The 15,453-nt window shown below is 43.1% G+C and overlaps 4 protein-coding genes across 4 annotated transcripts; 2 read left to right on the top strand and 2 right to left on the bottom strand.

Moving 5' to 3' along the window:
• Positions 1 to 1,214: 1,214 nt before the first annotated feature.
• On the top strand, positions 1,215 to 2,117 carry C922_04466 (hypothetical protein; the record flags this gene model as incomplete). Its single annotated transcript, XM_008820049.1, has 1 exon — positions 1,215 to 2,117. One exon carries the CDS (start codon positions 1,215 to 1,217, stop codon positions 2,115 to 2,117), a length of 903 nt encoding a protein of 300 aa, XP_008818271.1.
• Positions 2,118 to 3,633: 1,516 nt separating this feature from the next.
• Positions 3,634 to 5,866, top strand: C922_04465 (O-phospho-L-seryl-tRNASec:L-selenocysteinyl-tRNA synthase; the record flags this gene model as incomplete). The annotated part of the gene is made up of 5 exons (XM_008820048.1): positions 3,634 to 3,720; positions 3,873 to 3,904; positions 4,031 to 4,117; positions 4,221 to 4,322; positions 4,444 to 5,866. The coding sequence occupies 5 exons, from the start codon at positions 3,634 to 3,636 to the stop codon at positions 5,864 to 5,866; spliced, it is 1,731 nt and encodes a 576-aa protein (XP_008818270.1).
• Positions 5,867 to 6,406: 540 nt separating this feature from the next.
• Positions 6,407 to 9,349, bottom strand: C922_04464 (hypothetical protein; the record flags this gene model as incomplete). The annotated part of the gene is made up of 3 exons (XM_008820047.1): positions 6,407 to 6,749; positions 7,002 to 7,169; positions 7,326 to 9,349. The coding sequence occupies 3 exons, from the start codon at positions 9,347 to 9,349 to the stop codon at positions 6,407 to 6,409; spliced, it is 2,535 nt and encodes an 844-aa protein (XP_008818269.1).
• Positions 9,350 to 13,918: 4,569 nt separating this feature from the next.
• On the bottom strand, positions 13,919 to 14,856 carry C922_04463 (hypothetical protein; the record flags this gene model as incomplete). The annotated part of the gene is made up of 5 exons (XM_008820046.1): positions 13,919 to 13,983; positions 14,094 to 14,158; positions 14,277 to 14,330; positions 14,459 to 14,536; positions 14,756 to 14,856. The coding sequence occupies 5 exons, from the start codon at positions 14,854 to 14,856 to the stop codon at positions 13,919 to 13,921; spliced, it is 363 nt and encodes a 120-aa protein (XP_008818268.1).
• Positions 14,857 to 15,453: the final 597 nt, after the last annotated feature.

Below are 15,453 nucleotides of genomic sequence, written 5' to 3'. Positions count from 1 at the left end.
CACGAATTATTCGGCCTTTTTTTTTATTCCGCTTTGAATGTGTGTTTGTTCTATATGTGATATGTGCCCCCCTTAACTCCTTCTCACGTTTTCAAATGGCTGCATTTTAGTTTCTCTTTTTTTTTTTTTTCCTTAAATGTGTTTTTCTTTTGTGTGCATTTTACTTTCCCCCATTTTGGTTACGACCCTTTTAATTTCTTTTTTTTTTTATTTCATTTTTTATTTCCTTTAATTTTTTTGTTTTACCTTTTCTTTTTCTTCCTGCATCGGCATTTTGACACTGGGCCATTTGGTTACATCGTTACTAATTTATTTAATTGTTTATTTGTTTACTTTTCTTTCTTTTACATTTTACTTTTTTTTCATTTCGGTTACGATTCTGTTATGCGTGTCCACCATTTTTTACCTTCTGTTCACGCTTTGTTACCTGTTTTATTTTATTTTATTTTTTTTGCCACACTTACCCCTTTTTAGTGTCATTTTTATTTTTTTAATTTTTGTTTTAGACTTTCTTTTGTGAGCATTACACTTTGGAAATTCGTTTTGTCGAAACTTTTAAGGGAATTTGAATTCGTGTGTCCAGCGCGTTGTGCCGCGTCCCTTGCAATTCACACGGTACACAGCGTGTTACGCTACGCGTTTCACAAGTCCCGGAGGAGGACGAAATATTCATAAGCACCTCTTTTTAAAGAACACCGCGCGTAGTGAACAAGTGAATTAAAGTAAAAAGATTTTTTTTTTTTTTGCCCATTTTTTAAAATCGTTTTTGTAATGTAAGCACAGTTTGCGCCTGTTGCGCACACTTCGTAAGAACAAAGCTGAGGCAGCAAAAATTGAAGCAACAGAACAAACGAAAATTTGAAAAGCCGTGGCAGCAGGGCCATAAGCTAAGTAAGCAATCAGTCCTATAAATAAGGCTGCCGAATTTTTTACCTATTTGTATCTACATCATAGGGTGGAGGAAAAGAAAAATAATTAAATAAAAAAAAAAAAATTAAAAAGTTGTGCAGGGTCCACTTGAAGGAGCCCCTTCCCCGCTGTCTGCCTCCCTCACACGTGAGTGAAAGCAGCATCGTTTTTGCAAAACCGAGGCATATGCCAATACGTGGAGGCCCACCCAACACGCACTCCTCCGCAAACGAGCCTGCACGCACATATCCACAGCTTTCCGAGTGTACGAAATTTATTTTGAAAGACAAGCCAAAACGGCCCAAATGGAGAACATGAGAAACTTTCAAAGGGGCGGGGACCAAATCAGTTATAACTACTTGGACAATTTACAGATAAACGAAATGAGAAATGCACAGAATGAAAACAGCCCCGTGCACACAGCGGACGTAAACTTCTGCAAAGAACACATTACCAGATCGAGCAACACCCAAATGGTGCGAGTCGAAAACAGAGGACATAACAAACCGTATATATACAAGAAGTTAATCGTTTTTGATTATGATGATACGATATTGCCAACTAGCTGGATAACTGCAAAGATGAAGCTAGGCTTGAATGACAACATCCCAGCATCCGTAAGACAATTCTTTTTTAAGTTAAGTGAAGTTGTAATTAAAACCTTGAGTCTATGCTTGACACAAGGAAAATTGGTTATAGTAACCAATGCAAGCTTAGAGTGGTTAATTAACTCAGCGCGTAAGTTTATCCCATTAGTATGGTCATATATTATTCTCAACAATATAAGAATTATATCCGCAAGGGATAGATTAATTAATTCTTTAATTGATCCGAAGGATTGGAAGAAAGTCATATTTCATCAAATCATAAATGAAATTTTAGCCCCGTACCTGTGCAACAAATCAGTTATATGTTTCATTTACTCTGTGGGTGATGGAAATGATGAGAGAAACGCTTGCTTCTTCATTTCACAACTGAATCAGTATTCTTCTTGTATTTTTAAGTCATTGAAATTTTTGTCCGAACCGTCATGTCAGAAGTTGATAGCTGAGCATGAGCTCTTTTATTATTTTTTTAACAGCACATGTAACCCGTCTGAGGCAAGATGTACCTCTATTAAGCCCCTGGCGTCTCCGCCCCCCGAGAGCAGCGGTGTTGTTTTGAGCACCTCGGTACCGAAGAGTTGCAAGTCGCTGCAAAATGTGTGATTTGTGCGACATTCACAAGGTGGGCTAAGAAATAAAAAATTGGAAGAAAAGAAGAACGAATGGATGGGTTGCTGGATGGATAGATAGATAAACGAATCTCACACAGGCCTTCACCATCGTCAAGTCTCGCAAATGGCAGGCCTTTTGAACCCTTGGAAAAAATGCGCCCAGGGATGCATCGAAGGAAGGCATTATTGTGGAATAGACAAGTTTGGAGCATCCCTCGCATCAGACAACACGAATGCGTACTGCTAACATGTTGCAAGTGCGTCGTTGATATATTACCCATAGGAGCTCCCCAAACCCTCGCGCGCGCTGTGCGTTTACACCGTATGGCCCATCTCATGTGCACTATTACCATCGCTTCCATTGCTGCTATGGATACTATCGCTACTGTTGTCACCTTTATTTTTTAATTCTTCGTCAATTTTTTTCTTTTCCTTTTAATGAAAATTTTGAATAGAGAATCGTCCGCACCCCAGCTGCTCCACATCCACAGAGCACGTTCTCGCATGAATGTGTACGAAATGGCACGGTGCGGAACGTATAGTGTACAGCGCGTGTACATCAGGAAAACACACCGTCGTGTCACTTTAGCGCCATTTTTTTTTGACCGAAGTTTATCCTATGGTTTTCCTACCGCAGTTATGGTTCTGTTTTAATTTTTTTAGTAATTTTTTTACTCCCTATTTTTTTATTTTTTAAATCATACCATAAGTGCATACCTGTGATCTCCATAGTTTTTATGTAACATATTAAAAATTTTCCTTCCCTTTTTCTTTCCCATCTTTATTCTTAATTACAGTATTGTTCCTGTAAAAAAAATAGAAATGTCTCTTCCTTTCTTTGCTGTTGTTTTTTTTCCAAGTTGTAAGGGATACCTCAGACTGTAGAATATATTCCCGTATTGGCTAGCTATATTTTTTTTCTTTTTTTTTCTTTTTGCGAATTTGGGAAAAGTTACCAGAACGTTCATGTAAAAAACTTGTTTAAAAAAGGGAAGCACTTTTACATGAATTTCTGTACACCAGCAGAGTACCAAGATGGAGTGATGGGTTAGGGTCCCATCATAAGTGTAGTTGAGTGAACAGCCTGCTGAAAGCAATTCGAACGATTTTGTTTGCTTCTTCCTTTGACATGGTGAAGAAAGAACAATGTTGTATGGTGTATGTTTTGTGTTGTATGCACGTGTTTGTAGTGCGAAGTAGAGGAACAGCGGCGGTATAACTTTCCACACGCGACAGTCCTGCTCTGGCATAGCAACAGTTGTTTCGCGCGTGCATCTCTAGCAGAGGTGGGGAGGGCTAATCAACAAGATATGATAAAAAAGAGTAAATATATAGCCGCTTCAAAGAGCATTCCCTTTTTCTTTTTTAAGTTACCCATTTGGCAGCATCGTAGCGAGATGTTCAAGTGAATACACGTATGTAGTGGAAAATCGTTCGAATTTTTTGTCTCGCTCTTTCTGTTCTATATTGTATTATCTTCTTTTGAGAGTTTCCATTAGAGGAGCGAGATGAACGCACCAGGTGTGGACGTGCGCAATGGCAAGGCTGTCCAAGGGGACATATGCAGCAATAGGTATTCCTTAATATCCAAGCAGGTACTTCTTCATATGATACGTGCTGAGTGTCTAACATGAGTAACATTCGTGTGGGTATCTCACCGCGCGTTACGCCTCTATTGCTGGTCATTTGTTATTTGTCACTTGTCATTTTTTTTTTCTTTCCCTTTTGTCTACCTCCCCAATAATAGACCCTTAACCAGAAGGAGAATACCCTATGGAAGTAAAAAAAAATAAAAAAGCAACTCACAATGAGTTCTCTCATAAATGCATACACATGCATCCCATCGAAAGAAATAATGGTCTCCCACTTTTGCGTCATACAACCCTCCTCCTTCCCCCTTTGCAGCATCTTAAACTACGGCCGTGTCCCAAATGAGGGCCTGAATGAAATAACCATCATGAACATTTTGCACCAGATATCTTCTCAAAATTTGTGCGTAAAAGAAAAGAAAAAAAAAAAGATCATTTCCTTCCCGATGCGATGCTGTAGAAACGTGGGAACATAGAACTCATTTTCGCCCTATTTCCTTCCTCAGATGCAACAGCGAGAAGAACATAAAAATTGGGGAGCGGGAGAATCGAATATACAGCGCCCTCGTGCGGAACAAGTACATCGGATTCGGGCACGGCATTGGCAGGTGAGCAGCCCGCCCCCTCCTCCCCCCCACACAGACACAGGAACACACATACATTCATATGTGTGTGTACGGATCTATACGCCTATGTACACTTCTGAAACTAATTATGCCCCTTACGCAGGTCAGGGAACCTAGACGACGTGCAGCCGAAAAGCGCGGGAAACAGTATCTTGGCCAAGGCCACCACGAGCTTCGTAAAGGATATGATCAAAAGCTTTGGAATAAAGAGCTGCGAAGATGTATACATACTGCCATACGCAACAGGGATGTGTCTAAGTACCTGCATCCTCTACACGAAAAAGGAAAGAGAAAAAAGTGAATATGTAATAGTCTCTAGAATAGACCACAAGACGTGCTACAAATGCATCGATTTCTGTGCTTTGAAATATTTAGTAGTGGACATGATATACAAGGATGAAGAATTATTTACAAATCTCAGCGAAATAGAAAAACTGATACAGACATATGATGAGAAAATCTGTTGTGTCATGTCAGTCACATCTAGTTATGCCCCTAGAAATTCAGATGACATAGTAAAAATAGCCCATATTTGCAAGAGGTATAATATTCCACACATAATTAATAATGCGTTCGGATTACAATGCAATTATCTGTGTAAAGAAATACAGAAGTGTTTTGAATCGAAGGGTCGAGTGGACTTCGTGGTTCAGAGTTGTGATAAGAATTTCCTCTTGCCAGTTAACGGCGGGATTGTATTCAGCTCTGATAAGAGAAAGATGAAAGAATTGAAAAAACATTACCCTGGTAGGACTCCTGTGCATGCATATTTAGATCTCTTCATCACATTACTAGAATTAGGGAAGAAAAAAATTCTAACCCTAAGAAAAGAAAGGGAGGAAAATTTTTCCTGGTTACAAGAAAAGTGTTCTGCTCTCTGTTCTAAGTACAATTTAAGTTTGATCAAAGCGAGCAAAAATAAAATATCCATGGCGATTAATTTAAACGAGCTTTACAAGATCTGCCATGTCGAAAACCCGAAGAGTATTACCCTACTTGGTTCTCTACTTTTTTATAGAAATGTTACCGGGCATAGGGTTATATGCTCCCCGCTGTTGATACGAAATGGAGCAGGGGCACACACATGGGGCCAGAAAATGGAGGGTAATGTAGAATCTGCTTTTCCTATTCACCACAAGGGGGAAGTAGGCCCTAATGGGGTTGACACTATTGAGCAGGGTGCACACACCAATGAGTTGCTTTTCCTCAATCGCGGAATGAACAACGAAGGTGCACGTCCGTTCCATTCGTCAGACAACTGCAATGAGGGGTCTGTAAAGAAGGGGAGGTCCGAAACAATTGTCGTAAAAAATGAAAATATTAATCATGCAGCGATTCATGGGAAGGCCCTAACCATTGGAAATCACACATTTGAGCACTTTGGTTGCAGCTACGATTTGTATCCCTTTTCTTACATTGCCTTCTCCTGCGTCATTGGGATTGAACGGCCAGAGATGCAAAGCTTCGTGGAGAAGTTGGACGACGCGATTGGCTGCTTCATTCGCAGGTTCCTCAGGCGCGCCTAGCCCAATTGCGCAATAATTTTCATCATTGTGAATAGCATCCCGACACGGGGGGGATGAGCGGGCCTCTGCCTTGCAGAAGACGGCCCCCTACTGCCGTCTCTCAAACAGTAGCTATTTCGAAAACCACGCCTTCGTGGGTCTTAAAAAGCTGAACAAAAAAAAAATGGGTAAAACGGTCGAAGCACATAGGCATACATAGGTACACTTGAATACACAGAGAGGTGCACTCTTCCCACAGTTACAGGTGCCGCTGCAAGTGATGCACAGCTCCGCGACGAATGCAGTTAAACAACAAACACGTTGGTGGTGAAATGGGGAAGTTGGGTGTGTGTCGATGTGGATACCACCTTGGGGCAAACAACAAAAAAAAGGAAAAAAAAAGGCGAAAAGAAGCAAGGCGAAAAAAGAAAGATGAAAATGAAAAGGGTGAAATAAAAACCCTTGCAGTGTGTAGCTCTACTGCCATAACGGTTGGAAGAAGACGCGTCTGCCACTTCTACACACATCAGGCGAACTAACTCTGTACCCTCCGGGCCTCCCTCAAAAGGCCTTTATTATAATTTTATTTATTTGGATAAAATTTGCTGGCATCTCCTTTTCATCGGGGTTCGTTTTCTTTGGGTAGATGAAAGCCACTCTGCAGGAGTATTGGCTTTTAAAAAAGAAGATTTCTCCAACGGGAAGGGACACATCTGCTCCTTCTTCCGATCCGATTGACTTATTATCCTTTGAGTTGTCGTCTTCCTTCCAGAATAAATACCACTTGGCCTTTTCCTTCTTTTTTTCCTTTTGCTTTTCCATCCCCGCTTTGTTGGCCTGCTTGGGCGCGTATTTTTCTGTCCGTTCGCACCTGAGTCCTCCTCCGAAGAAGTCCTCGGGGATGCTGAAGAAGAGAGGTGGGCGTGAAAATGGTCGGCTGCTTCGCATGGGCGGACATATAAGTACATGCATACATATGTGGATACAGACGTGCATACATACATGGACACATACGTGCATACATATACGTACAAACAGACGCGCATTAATATTATTCTCCCAACAGTTGGGGGACACGTTCACGCGGAAATGCCTCCATCGTTGCGAATAAACGCAGACGAGAAAGAGGTGGCGCGTGTGGTGGGTTCAGAATTACTCCTGGTCCGTCATAGTGAGTCTCTCTACGGGGACTGGCCTGAGGCCCTCTTTTAGGTCATGAAAAAAAGGCTTCATCTTTTCAACCTGCGCACGGGGGTAGCTGTTGCCCCTTCCGAAGAGGAACGTCACTTGGACGCGGTTTAGGAGCTTGTACACGTCAGTGCTTCTGCAAGGGGAGGTGGGACAAGGAATCAGAAGGTGATGATTTGGAAGAGTCGATCCATGAGGAGGTGTTCTCACCATACAAGGTTTTTCAACAGGGCACTATCTCTTCTCCGATTTCATCGAGGAGGACATTCAACTGCAGCAGTGGTCTCCTTACAGCAAAACGTGCGTATCCGGCTTCTGCGTCGACACGAAGTTCCAATTTAGAAAGAACTTCCCCTCCGCGGAGAAAACTGCAGGGGAGTTCTGCCCCATCCAATGAGAGGTAGTAGATCCATCGAGCACTACCGAACTGTGAAAGACATTGTCCCGATTCTTTAAAACCCCTCTTGGAAGAATATTATTCTTTTCTTCAGTATTTGATTCCATGAGGACAAAAAAAGCTGGCTTTGGCATTTTCAATTTGGATGTGCTTATAAAGTAAACGACACTAATGAGAGCAAACATGGTATTAACTAGACTCCACATTTTGGTTTTTTTATGTTCATTTGGGGTGATGCAGAATACGATGGAGCCAATAATCCAGAGGATAGGAAATTTACACACTAACCCTAAGAAGAAGAGAACTTGAAGACAACTAGGATCATCGTTTTCGTCTTCGGGGTGAACGGAACGTTCGTCTGCTTCCTCCCGTTCGTTCGTAGTCTGATGAGGTGTTGCCAACTGCGTGTTCGCTTCACGCACTCGTTCCAGCCAGTAGCTTTTTATTTTTTCCTTTACGTAGGATATATTTTCCTTGACGTAGGTAGCTATTCTGTTGGAGACATTGCTGTAGCTAAAACGGTGGGTTCTACGGCCATCGTCGCTACCTCTACCATTGTGGCTACCTCCACCACGCTCCAATGCTTCCTCATCAGATGTGGTGTCATTCGTCCCGGAATCCGGCCTTTCCATTATAATGATCCCATTTTCTACATTACTAAAAATTTCATTTATTTCGGAGGGACTGGCGTTGATGAGACCCGAGCTGTTTAAGAGGTCATTCGGGTTCAGTCCATTCAGGTTTAGTCCGTTCAGGGTAATCATCTCGTTGGTCCGGGTGCTTCCATGCCGGTAAGCATCTACTCTGTCTTCTCCCCGCCTTCCTGTCTGACTAGTGCCGTGCCCCTGCATTATGAACGTATCTTCGTCCTCTACAAGCTGCACTATGTTGTTAGGGCCACTCGGGTCAATTCCATTGCTACCCACAATGGTCAGTTCGCACATGTCGCTATCCACCACGTTTTCATTCGTTATGGGTTGCCCCCTCCTGTCAACAAAAGCTTTCCTTATTTTGTAGAGCAGCTTGGAAAAAATGTTCACTTCACTGCTGCTGGCGCTTGGTGGATCGGCGCTGCTCACTTCGTGCGGGTCTGCGCCGCTTACTTCGTGGGGGTCGCCACTGCTCACATCGTGCATATCGCCACTCCCCACATTGTGCATATCGCCACTCCCCAAATCGTGCATATCAGCACTGCTCACATTATAAATGGGGTCCACTACGGGCAGCACAACTTTTACCCTCCCGTTTCTCCCACCACGGTCCTGACTACTGTGACGGTGTCCCTGAGGCCGCTCCTCGTAGTTTCCATTCCGTGGTGAGTTCGAAATTTGGGGAGTATGGACCATATCGAATGGTGCGTCTTCTCTTCTACTCTTGCGGGTGGCCTCCCTATGATGGAGAGGCCGGGATGGAGCTGTCGTGGCTTCCAGCTTCCCGTTGCTTTTCTCCCCTTGGAGTAGCAGCACTTGGTGCTCGCTATCACTGTTGTGGCTGTCGCCGTCTTGGCTACCACGGTTGCCACTGCGGTTGCTACTGTGGTTTCTATGCTTTTCCCGTTTTCTCGTTTTCTCCCTCCTTATTTTTAGCAAACAATCGACGTCACGTTTCTGGGAGTCTATGCAACCCCTGCGTTGAGGGTCTTGTCCATCCTGGGCCCTATTGTTCCTGCCCCACTCGTCACTTGAAGCATCCCCGTTAAAATCCCCTACTCTTTGGACATCCTCTATGTGCACTTTTTTTCTTTTGGTTTCCTTTTTTTTCTTACTGGGTTTCTTTGTCGATTTGTTGTCCTCATTCTGTGAGTAGTTCACTTCCGTTATTACGGAATATGTGTGTTTTTTTTTTTTTTTTTTTTTTTTTTTCTTTTCATTTTCAAAGGTACCCTCGTTGCTGCTTTCTCGTTGTGAGCCGTCGTCCATATTGGCACTTTCGAGTTTGAAGTTGTGGGGAAACAGGAGTGGCGATGGTGGTGGTCGGGGAATTTTCTGCAGAATCAACGTCACCAGTAAGCGCTATGGCACAGTGTTACTTGCTGGTGAGACTCGTCCATCTACTAGTCAGAAGAACCACAGACGAATAGCGGCCACCTTAGCCGTCACTGAACGGATTAAGTGGGGAAACAATAACAGTTTTTGACATTAGTGATATGCGTGGCAAACGTTGAAGAAAGGAACTGCCAGAAGTGGCTTAACTGCCCCCCTCTCCCTGTTCATTCTCCCCATCAGCTGCTCCGGCAATGACAGTATACTTGAGCATACGACTGGGTAGCAAACTTTCTCGCGTCAGAAGGGTTAGCACTGTGGTCATATACACCTACGTGTATGTAAATGTAAAAAATGCACTTGCATATTTTCCCTTTTTTTATTTTTATTTTTTCTTTTAACGATTGTGTTAACTCTGCCCCATGCTCTTTTGCTTCTCGTCACTCTGCGTTATGTTGTGACATGCTATGCCAGTTTTTTTTTTTTTTTTTTTTTTTTTTTTCTTTTTCGCCACCTGAGAATTTTTCGCGCATCCTCAATTTCCTCAGGGCGCTCGCATGTGGCCACGTAGGGGGGAAAATACAGCAGGATTTTACGAATGCGCCAACACGTGTGGTGGACTTTCTTTTTTTAAAGAAGCGTACGATGTGTAGCAACGGGGGAAGTGGACAAAAGAGGGAAAAAAAAGATAATAAAATCCAAAAAGGAAGAAATAAAAGGCATAAAATAGGCTGAATGGTGAGCTGTCCGAACCCTTTGTCGTTTATCCATCCCCCACTGAGTCCCCCTAAATTTGTAGAGGCCACAAGTAGAACCACCACAATGAGCCATTCGTTACAGTCGTTGGAAGGATGGAATTGCTCCTTTTCACAACAAGGTCGCGTATACTCGCGTATTGCATTGGCGTATGATATACAACACGGGAAAGACAAATCGCCAAGGGTGGTTGGAGAAAGGGGAAGTACCCCACAGGACTGTCACTGGGGGCTTATGGCAGTTGGTTCTCCGTTCATCGTGCAGCCATAGCAACCTATTCAAAGGGTACATTTGTGCATTCCGGTGTGTAAAGGTTCTTACGCGCCTTTAGCAGTGTGATGGAACGGCACCGTTACGCCGTCTCTCTTTAACACCAGCTCATTTGGCCAAAAGGAATAGTCCTTTTATTTCATGATTAGCCATTTTTTTCTTTTGCAAACATTTGGTTAAGAGTCTTCCTGTTTTTTACGTCCGATGGAAGAGGCCCCCTCATGTGCAACTACCTCTTTTTCTTTTTGCGAGTTTCTCCAAACTATTTATCGCACCATTTGGAGAAGAGCTGTCCACAGATGGATGCCATTTGAACGCAAAAATTTGAAAAGCAGTTAAGTGGGCGTCACTTTTCTCCCTACTTAAGGAGGGAGCAGTTTGGGGGAGCTGACTCAGGGGACATTCACCCGAGGTGCCTCCCCGGTGATGCTCTTACTGTACAATTTTAATTTTATAATTTTTGGTTTTCTCCCGTAAGACACCCCCGGGCTTCAGTTTTGTCACTTTCGCATGATTCATAGCGAAACATCAGATGAAAACGACGGAGGGATGGACGTAAGAAGCGGAAGGTGCAACTAAAGAGAGGTAAAATTAATGGGCTATTAAAGCAGACAAAAAAAAAAAATATAATGGTTATTCTTTCCTCTGCGAAAGAGACACTACTCATGCAGTGCAAACCATTTTGCAGAGGCGTGCATGAAAAATGCCACTAACAGTTATTCACTACGTTTTTGCTGTGTGTGATAGACGAGTGGACGACTAATTTGTGCGTCATCTGGGAGGGAGTAGCATAGACAGGTATTCTCCCCAATGGGCTTTACTATTCATCGAAGAAAGGAATATGCCCCTCTCGTTTGGTCCAACTTTCATATGCTGAAAAGCCGCTTGTGTAATGTGCGTTACTTTTTCGCTTCTGCCTTTTTTGTCCTCGCCTTTTTCGTGGTTTCTTTTTTTTCTTTCGCTTTGGCCCTGCGTGGGTGAAGGAATATGCATAATTGAAGGGGGCAGTTTCTCCGAGAGAAGAAGATTTCACCTCTCATCACGCCAGGCTCTATGGCCAAACGGAGGAATGGAAGAAGGGACCGAAACTCAACGGCCGAGTTCTTCTCCTGTGAACTTACTTAAGGGGGAGGTGCGTTGCACGCTGAATCAAAATGGCAATTACTATCACGGATAAGACTGCAGCACCGGTCAGGACAAATAGCAACGTGTTGCATTTGCTTCGACTGAAGCAGCGTCCCTGTGGGAAGGAGTGTTTTGCGATTTAATTTTTACGCTTTAAATTTTAATTTTTTCCTTTCTTTTTTTTGCCACAAAAGTATGCTCCCTTTGTGCTCGTGGCAGCGACTCCGTTGGGATATTTTTTTCTGAACTTTGCCTTCTCTCCATTTTTCTTTTTCTTTTTTTGGCTTACAAAAAGAGAGCAGTGGCAAAGGGATCCATCCTCGCTGTTACTGAGAATTGTGGCCTGTGAATGGGACAGAAAGAAAGTGACAACGTTAGGGGTTTCCATAACAGGGGGAAATGGCAAAATGGGGGTTTGCCTCCCTGGTGATGCGTTACACATCGCTTAGACAGAGAGGAAGGAGTAAGGCCAACCGAGTTGTAAGTCACTCGTGTACTGATAGAACTCACCATCGAAATGTTTTTGCTTGGTTCTGCATTTAGTCCTCTCATACATGTGTATATGGAAAGAAGTGAAGGAAAAAAGGAAAGAAAAAAAAGATGAGTCGTTAGTCAAATTGTGTGGTTATTATTTCGTGGCTCATGTGAAGATGAAGGGTAGTGGCATCTACTCTGCCTTTTTTTTTCTTTTCCCCATTTTTCTCTGTTACTATGGATGGCCTTCTTCCGGTTCACGTTCAACCCTCCGTACACATCGAAAAGGAAGAAAAGATAAACTGCAAAAATGGGAAGAAAAATCAAATGTGTGTGGATGGGGAATCTATAGAATAGCCCATCTCATTAGCCGCGTCAATTTTATCCCTTTTAAATTTACCAACGAGCAGGTGGAAGCAGTGTTTCGTGAAGTTCATCCTGTTTTAATTTTTTTTTTACTACAACTGTGGTTGGAAAGGAAGTCTAGTTCTGTTCATCAGCTGGGTTAAGAGGCAAACAGGTCACTTGGTTTTATTTTTTTTTTTTTCTAAAAATTTAAGCTGAAGAATGTTCCTAACAATACAGCCAAATTTAAACCTTTGGAATTTTTTACACTTTGCAAAAATATGAATTGTCATGGGGCACGTTTTTCCTTTCTATCTGTTTTTGATCTGTGTAGCGCTCTTAATGCTCTTATCTTAGTGTTTTTTTTTTTTTCTTTTCCTCCATCTTGGAAGAACAAATCTTGTGTCCTTGCCAGTTAGAAGCACAGATCATTTTTCTATTCCCCATGAACCTGCTTCCATTTTGGGAGTAGAGAAAAAAATGGGTTGTGTGGAAATTAACGAGCAAAGTGGAGAACCGATTGGGATATAAAACAACTTCCTTTTTTTTCTTTTCTTTTCTAAGTTTTGTAAAATGGGGTGAAAAGGTACAGAAGCACACAGAGAGGTCATTTTTTTTTTTTTTTTTTTTCGGAGCTTATTTACGACATGGCCTTCCTTGTAGGTATCACCAGAAGAGCACCTCGCAGGTGGGCGGTTGTAATTTTTTTTTTTCCTTCCTTTTTTTCTTTTATCCAAAATTGGAGGAACTTTACGAAAAAAGCGAGGAAGCAGAGTTGGAATGAGAATTCAACGGCACATTGAGGATTGATCAATCCTGTGGGATTTTCTCACTTCACATTTTAATCCACCTCTTTTTCATTTTTTGCACAAAATGGGAATTACAGAATGTGAAACACACTTTGCGCCTAGCGTTAAGAAAAAAAATTTAATAAGAATGAGGAAACAGCGTACCTACTTTTTTTTTTTTTTTACCTCGAAAAGAGCAAAATTGTTTACTGAGCCGTTCTGTCATCTAGTCGAGAGATTACAACATTCACGAAATGGAAAAAAATGAAAAGGAAAAAAGAAAAAAAAAAAAGTTACCGCATTGCGCAGCTACGTCAGTCGCTATTTCTGTTCCCACTCGTCGTAGGGTGAATCCCCTCCACCCTCTGTAGCAACTCAGAACATGCGGGTAAAAATATTTACACACGGATGCGGGCGGAATTTTGCTCTTTTTCTCCCCCCCTTTGGTAATATACTTCAGTTGTGAAGAAGAAGGAGTTCGCTTTACCTACCCCTTAGCACAAGTTCAAGTGTAACACGATTGGTTAATTTTTTTTTTTTTTTATTGTTGTTCGCTCCGTCCTTGGGTGAAATGGCCCTTTCGCTCTCCTCTCCTGTTAGGAAAGATAGATCAGTTCATCCCAGTCGGGATAAATAACAACAGCAGGTGGGGTGGAGGTGTAATAAAGTTGCCCTCAAAAATGCTCTCATGAGGGCCCATTTAGGGCGAGAGGCGCCAACGGCAGCTGGCTCTGACTATTGCGAAGCTTTAAAGGTCCTCTTTCGGCTTCTCCAGCGTGGGGGCCAGGACCTCGGGAAAGGGGTCCAATGCCGCTGCGAGGGGGGGAAAGAAATGCAAACCAATGCATGTGTGTAGCGAATAAGCTGTCACTCGGTTGACGGAAGTTACTCCCCGAAGGCACTTTTCCTGTTGACTTTATTACCCGTGTATTTCCACTTGTCCACAATCTCTTTCTTCTGTCTGTCGCTGAAGTATTCTATGTTTATTCTTAGAGAGAGGAAAAAAAGTGGGGGTGGCGCAGGTAATATATGGATCCGATTCAGTCCGTACAGTTGGATCAGTCTGCTCATTCGCGCATCTGCGGCGTCTCCTCAGCCTGACTTACTTCTCCTTTTCTCCAGTTAAGTACTCTACTTCTATCATGGGTGGGTTTTCATAGCTTCATGGGGGGGAAGGGTTCATATGTGCAGGCGAGCAAACAGTGCAATGTGTGGAGCGCACGGAGGGGAGGGGAAGCGACAAACGTCCTAAACACACCGCAAACGTCTGTGCTCATAAAATGCCTACGCTAGGAGTTCCCATGTTACGGTCAATAGGGGGTACTTTTGTTTTATTCTTTGGGAAGACGCATAGACAATCAGTCGTCTGTGGGGGGGGAGATGGGAATGTTTGCACACGGGGAGGGTTAATCTGGTTAGGTGCCCATTGGTATCTGGCCATCCGCTCCATCCATTCGTATGGTCCATATGGACAAGGAAGGGAGCATATACACACAGCTGGGTGGAGTCATTCCTTTCCACGGTAATTTCGCCAGTTCGAGCCCCTTTTATCTTTTCTCCTTTTCGGATCGGATAAAATACCTACCTCGCAACGTCCGCCTTCTCGCTTCGCACAGGGGAATAATACACATGCAATTTTCTCAGGTACATTAGAAAAGTCAAGGGGGGGAAGAGCTTGTATCTCATTTTGCTAACAGCAGGATGGTGTGCTTCACAGGGATGAGGGGGTGGGGGGGTGCTTCTCCGTCTTCTGCAAAGGAGGGGGAAAGAGCAGCATGAACGACTTGGCTGGAAGATGTTGGACGCAGCATGAACGACTTGGCTGGAAGATGTTGGACGCAGCATGAACGACTTGGCTGGAAGATGTTGGACGCAGCATGATGCAGCTGGACGAAGCAGAACGAAGCAGGGCGCACCTGAGCCTTACGCGCGACCAATAAAGCGGCGCGCCGTTAATGCGGCTACCCATTAATGCTGGCACCTGCGTTTGGAATTACCTGTTCATGCGACCTGCATCATGGGGTAACTTTCACAGGCTTACGTTATCAGAAACCTTTCTCATCTTAACTTCATATCTTTGTTAGCTGCTCACCCTTTGCCCAACTTCTCAAAAAAAGAAAGAATAAAAAATCATCCTCAAAGGTAACGTACGCAGAAATGGCTGGCGAAAAAGTTGACGCTTTTTTTTTTTTTTTTTTTTTTTTTTTTTCTTCACTCCTATTGGAATTACGTGTTACATTTTTGCCAACATTCCCCCCATGTGATGTGACTTTTTTTTTTCTT

The sequence above is a fragment of the Plasmodium inui genome (assembly GCF_000524495.1).
Source record: "Plasmodium inui San Antonio 1 unplaced genomic scaffold supercont1.23, whole genome shotgun sequence".
NCBI classification, from domain to species: Eukaryota; Apicomplexa; class Aconoidasida; order Haemosporida; family Plasmodiidae; genus Plasmodium; species Plasmodium inui.
This window is presented reverse-complemented; position numbering and strand designations above follow the sequence as displayed.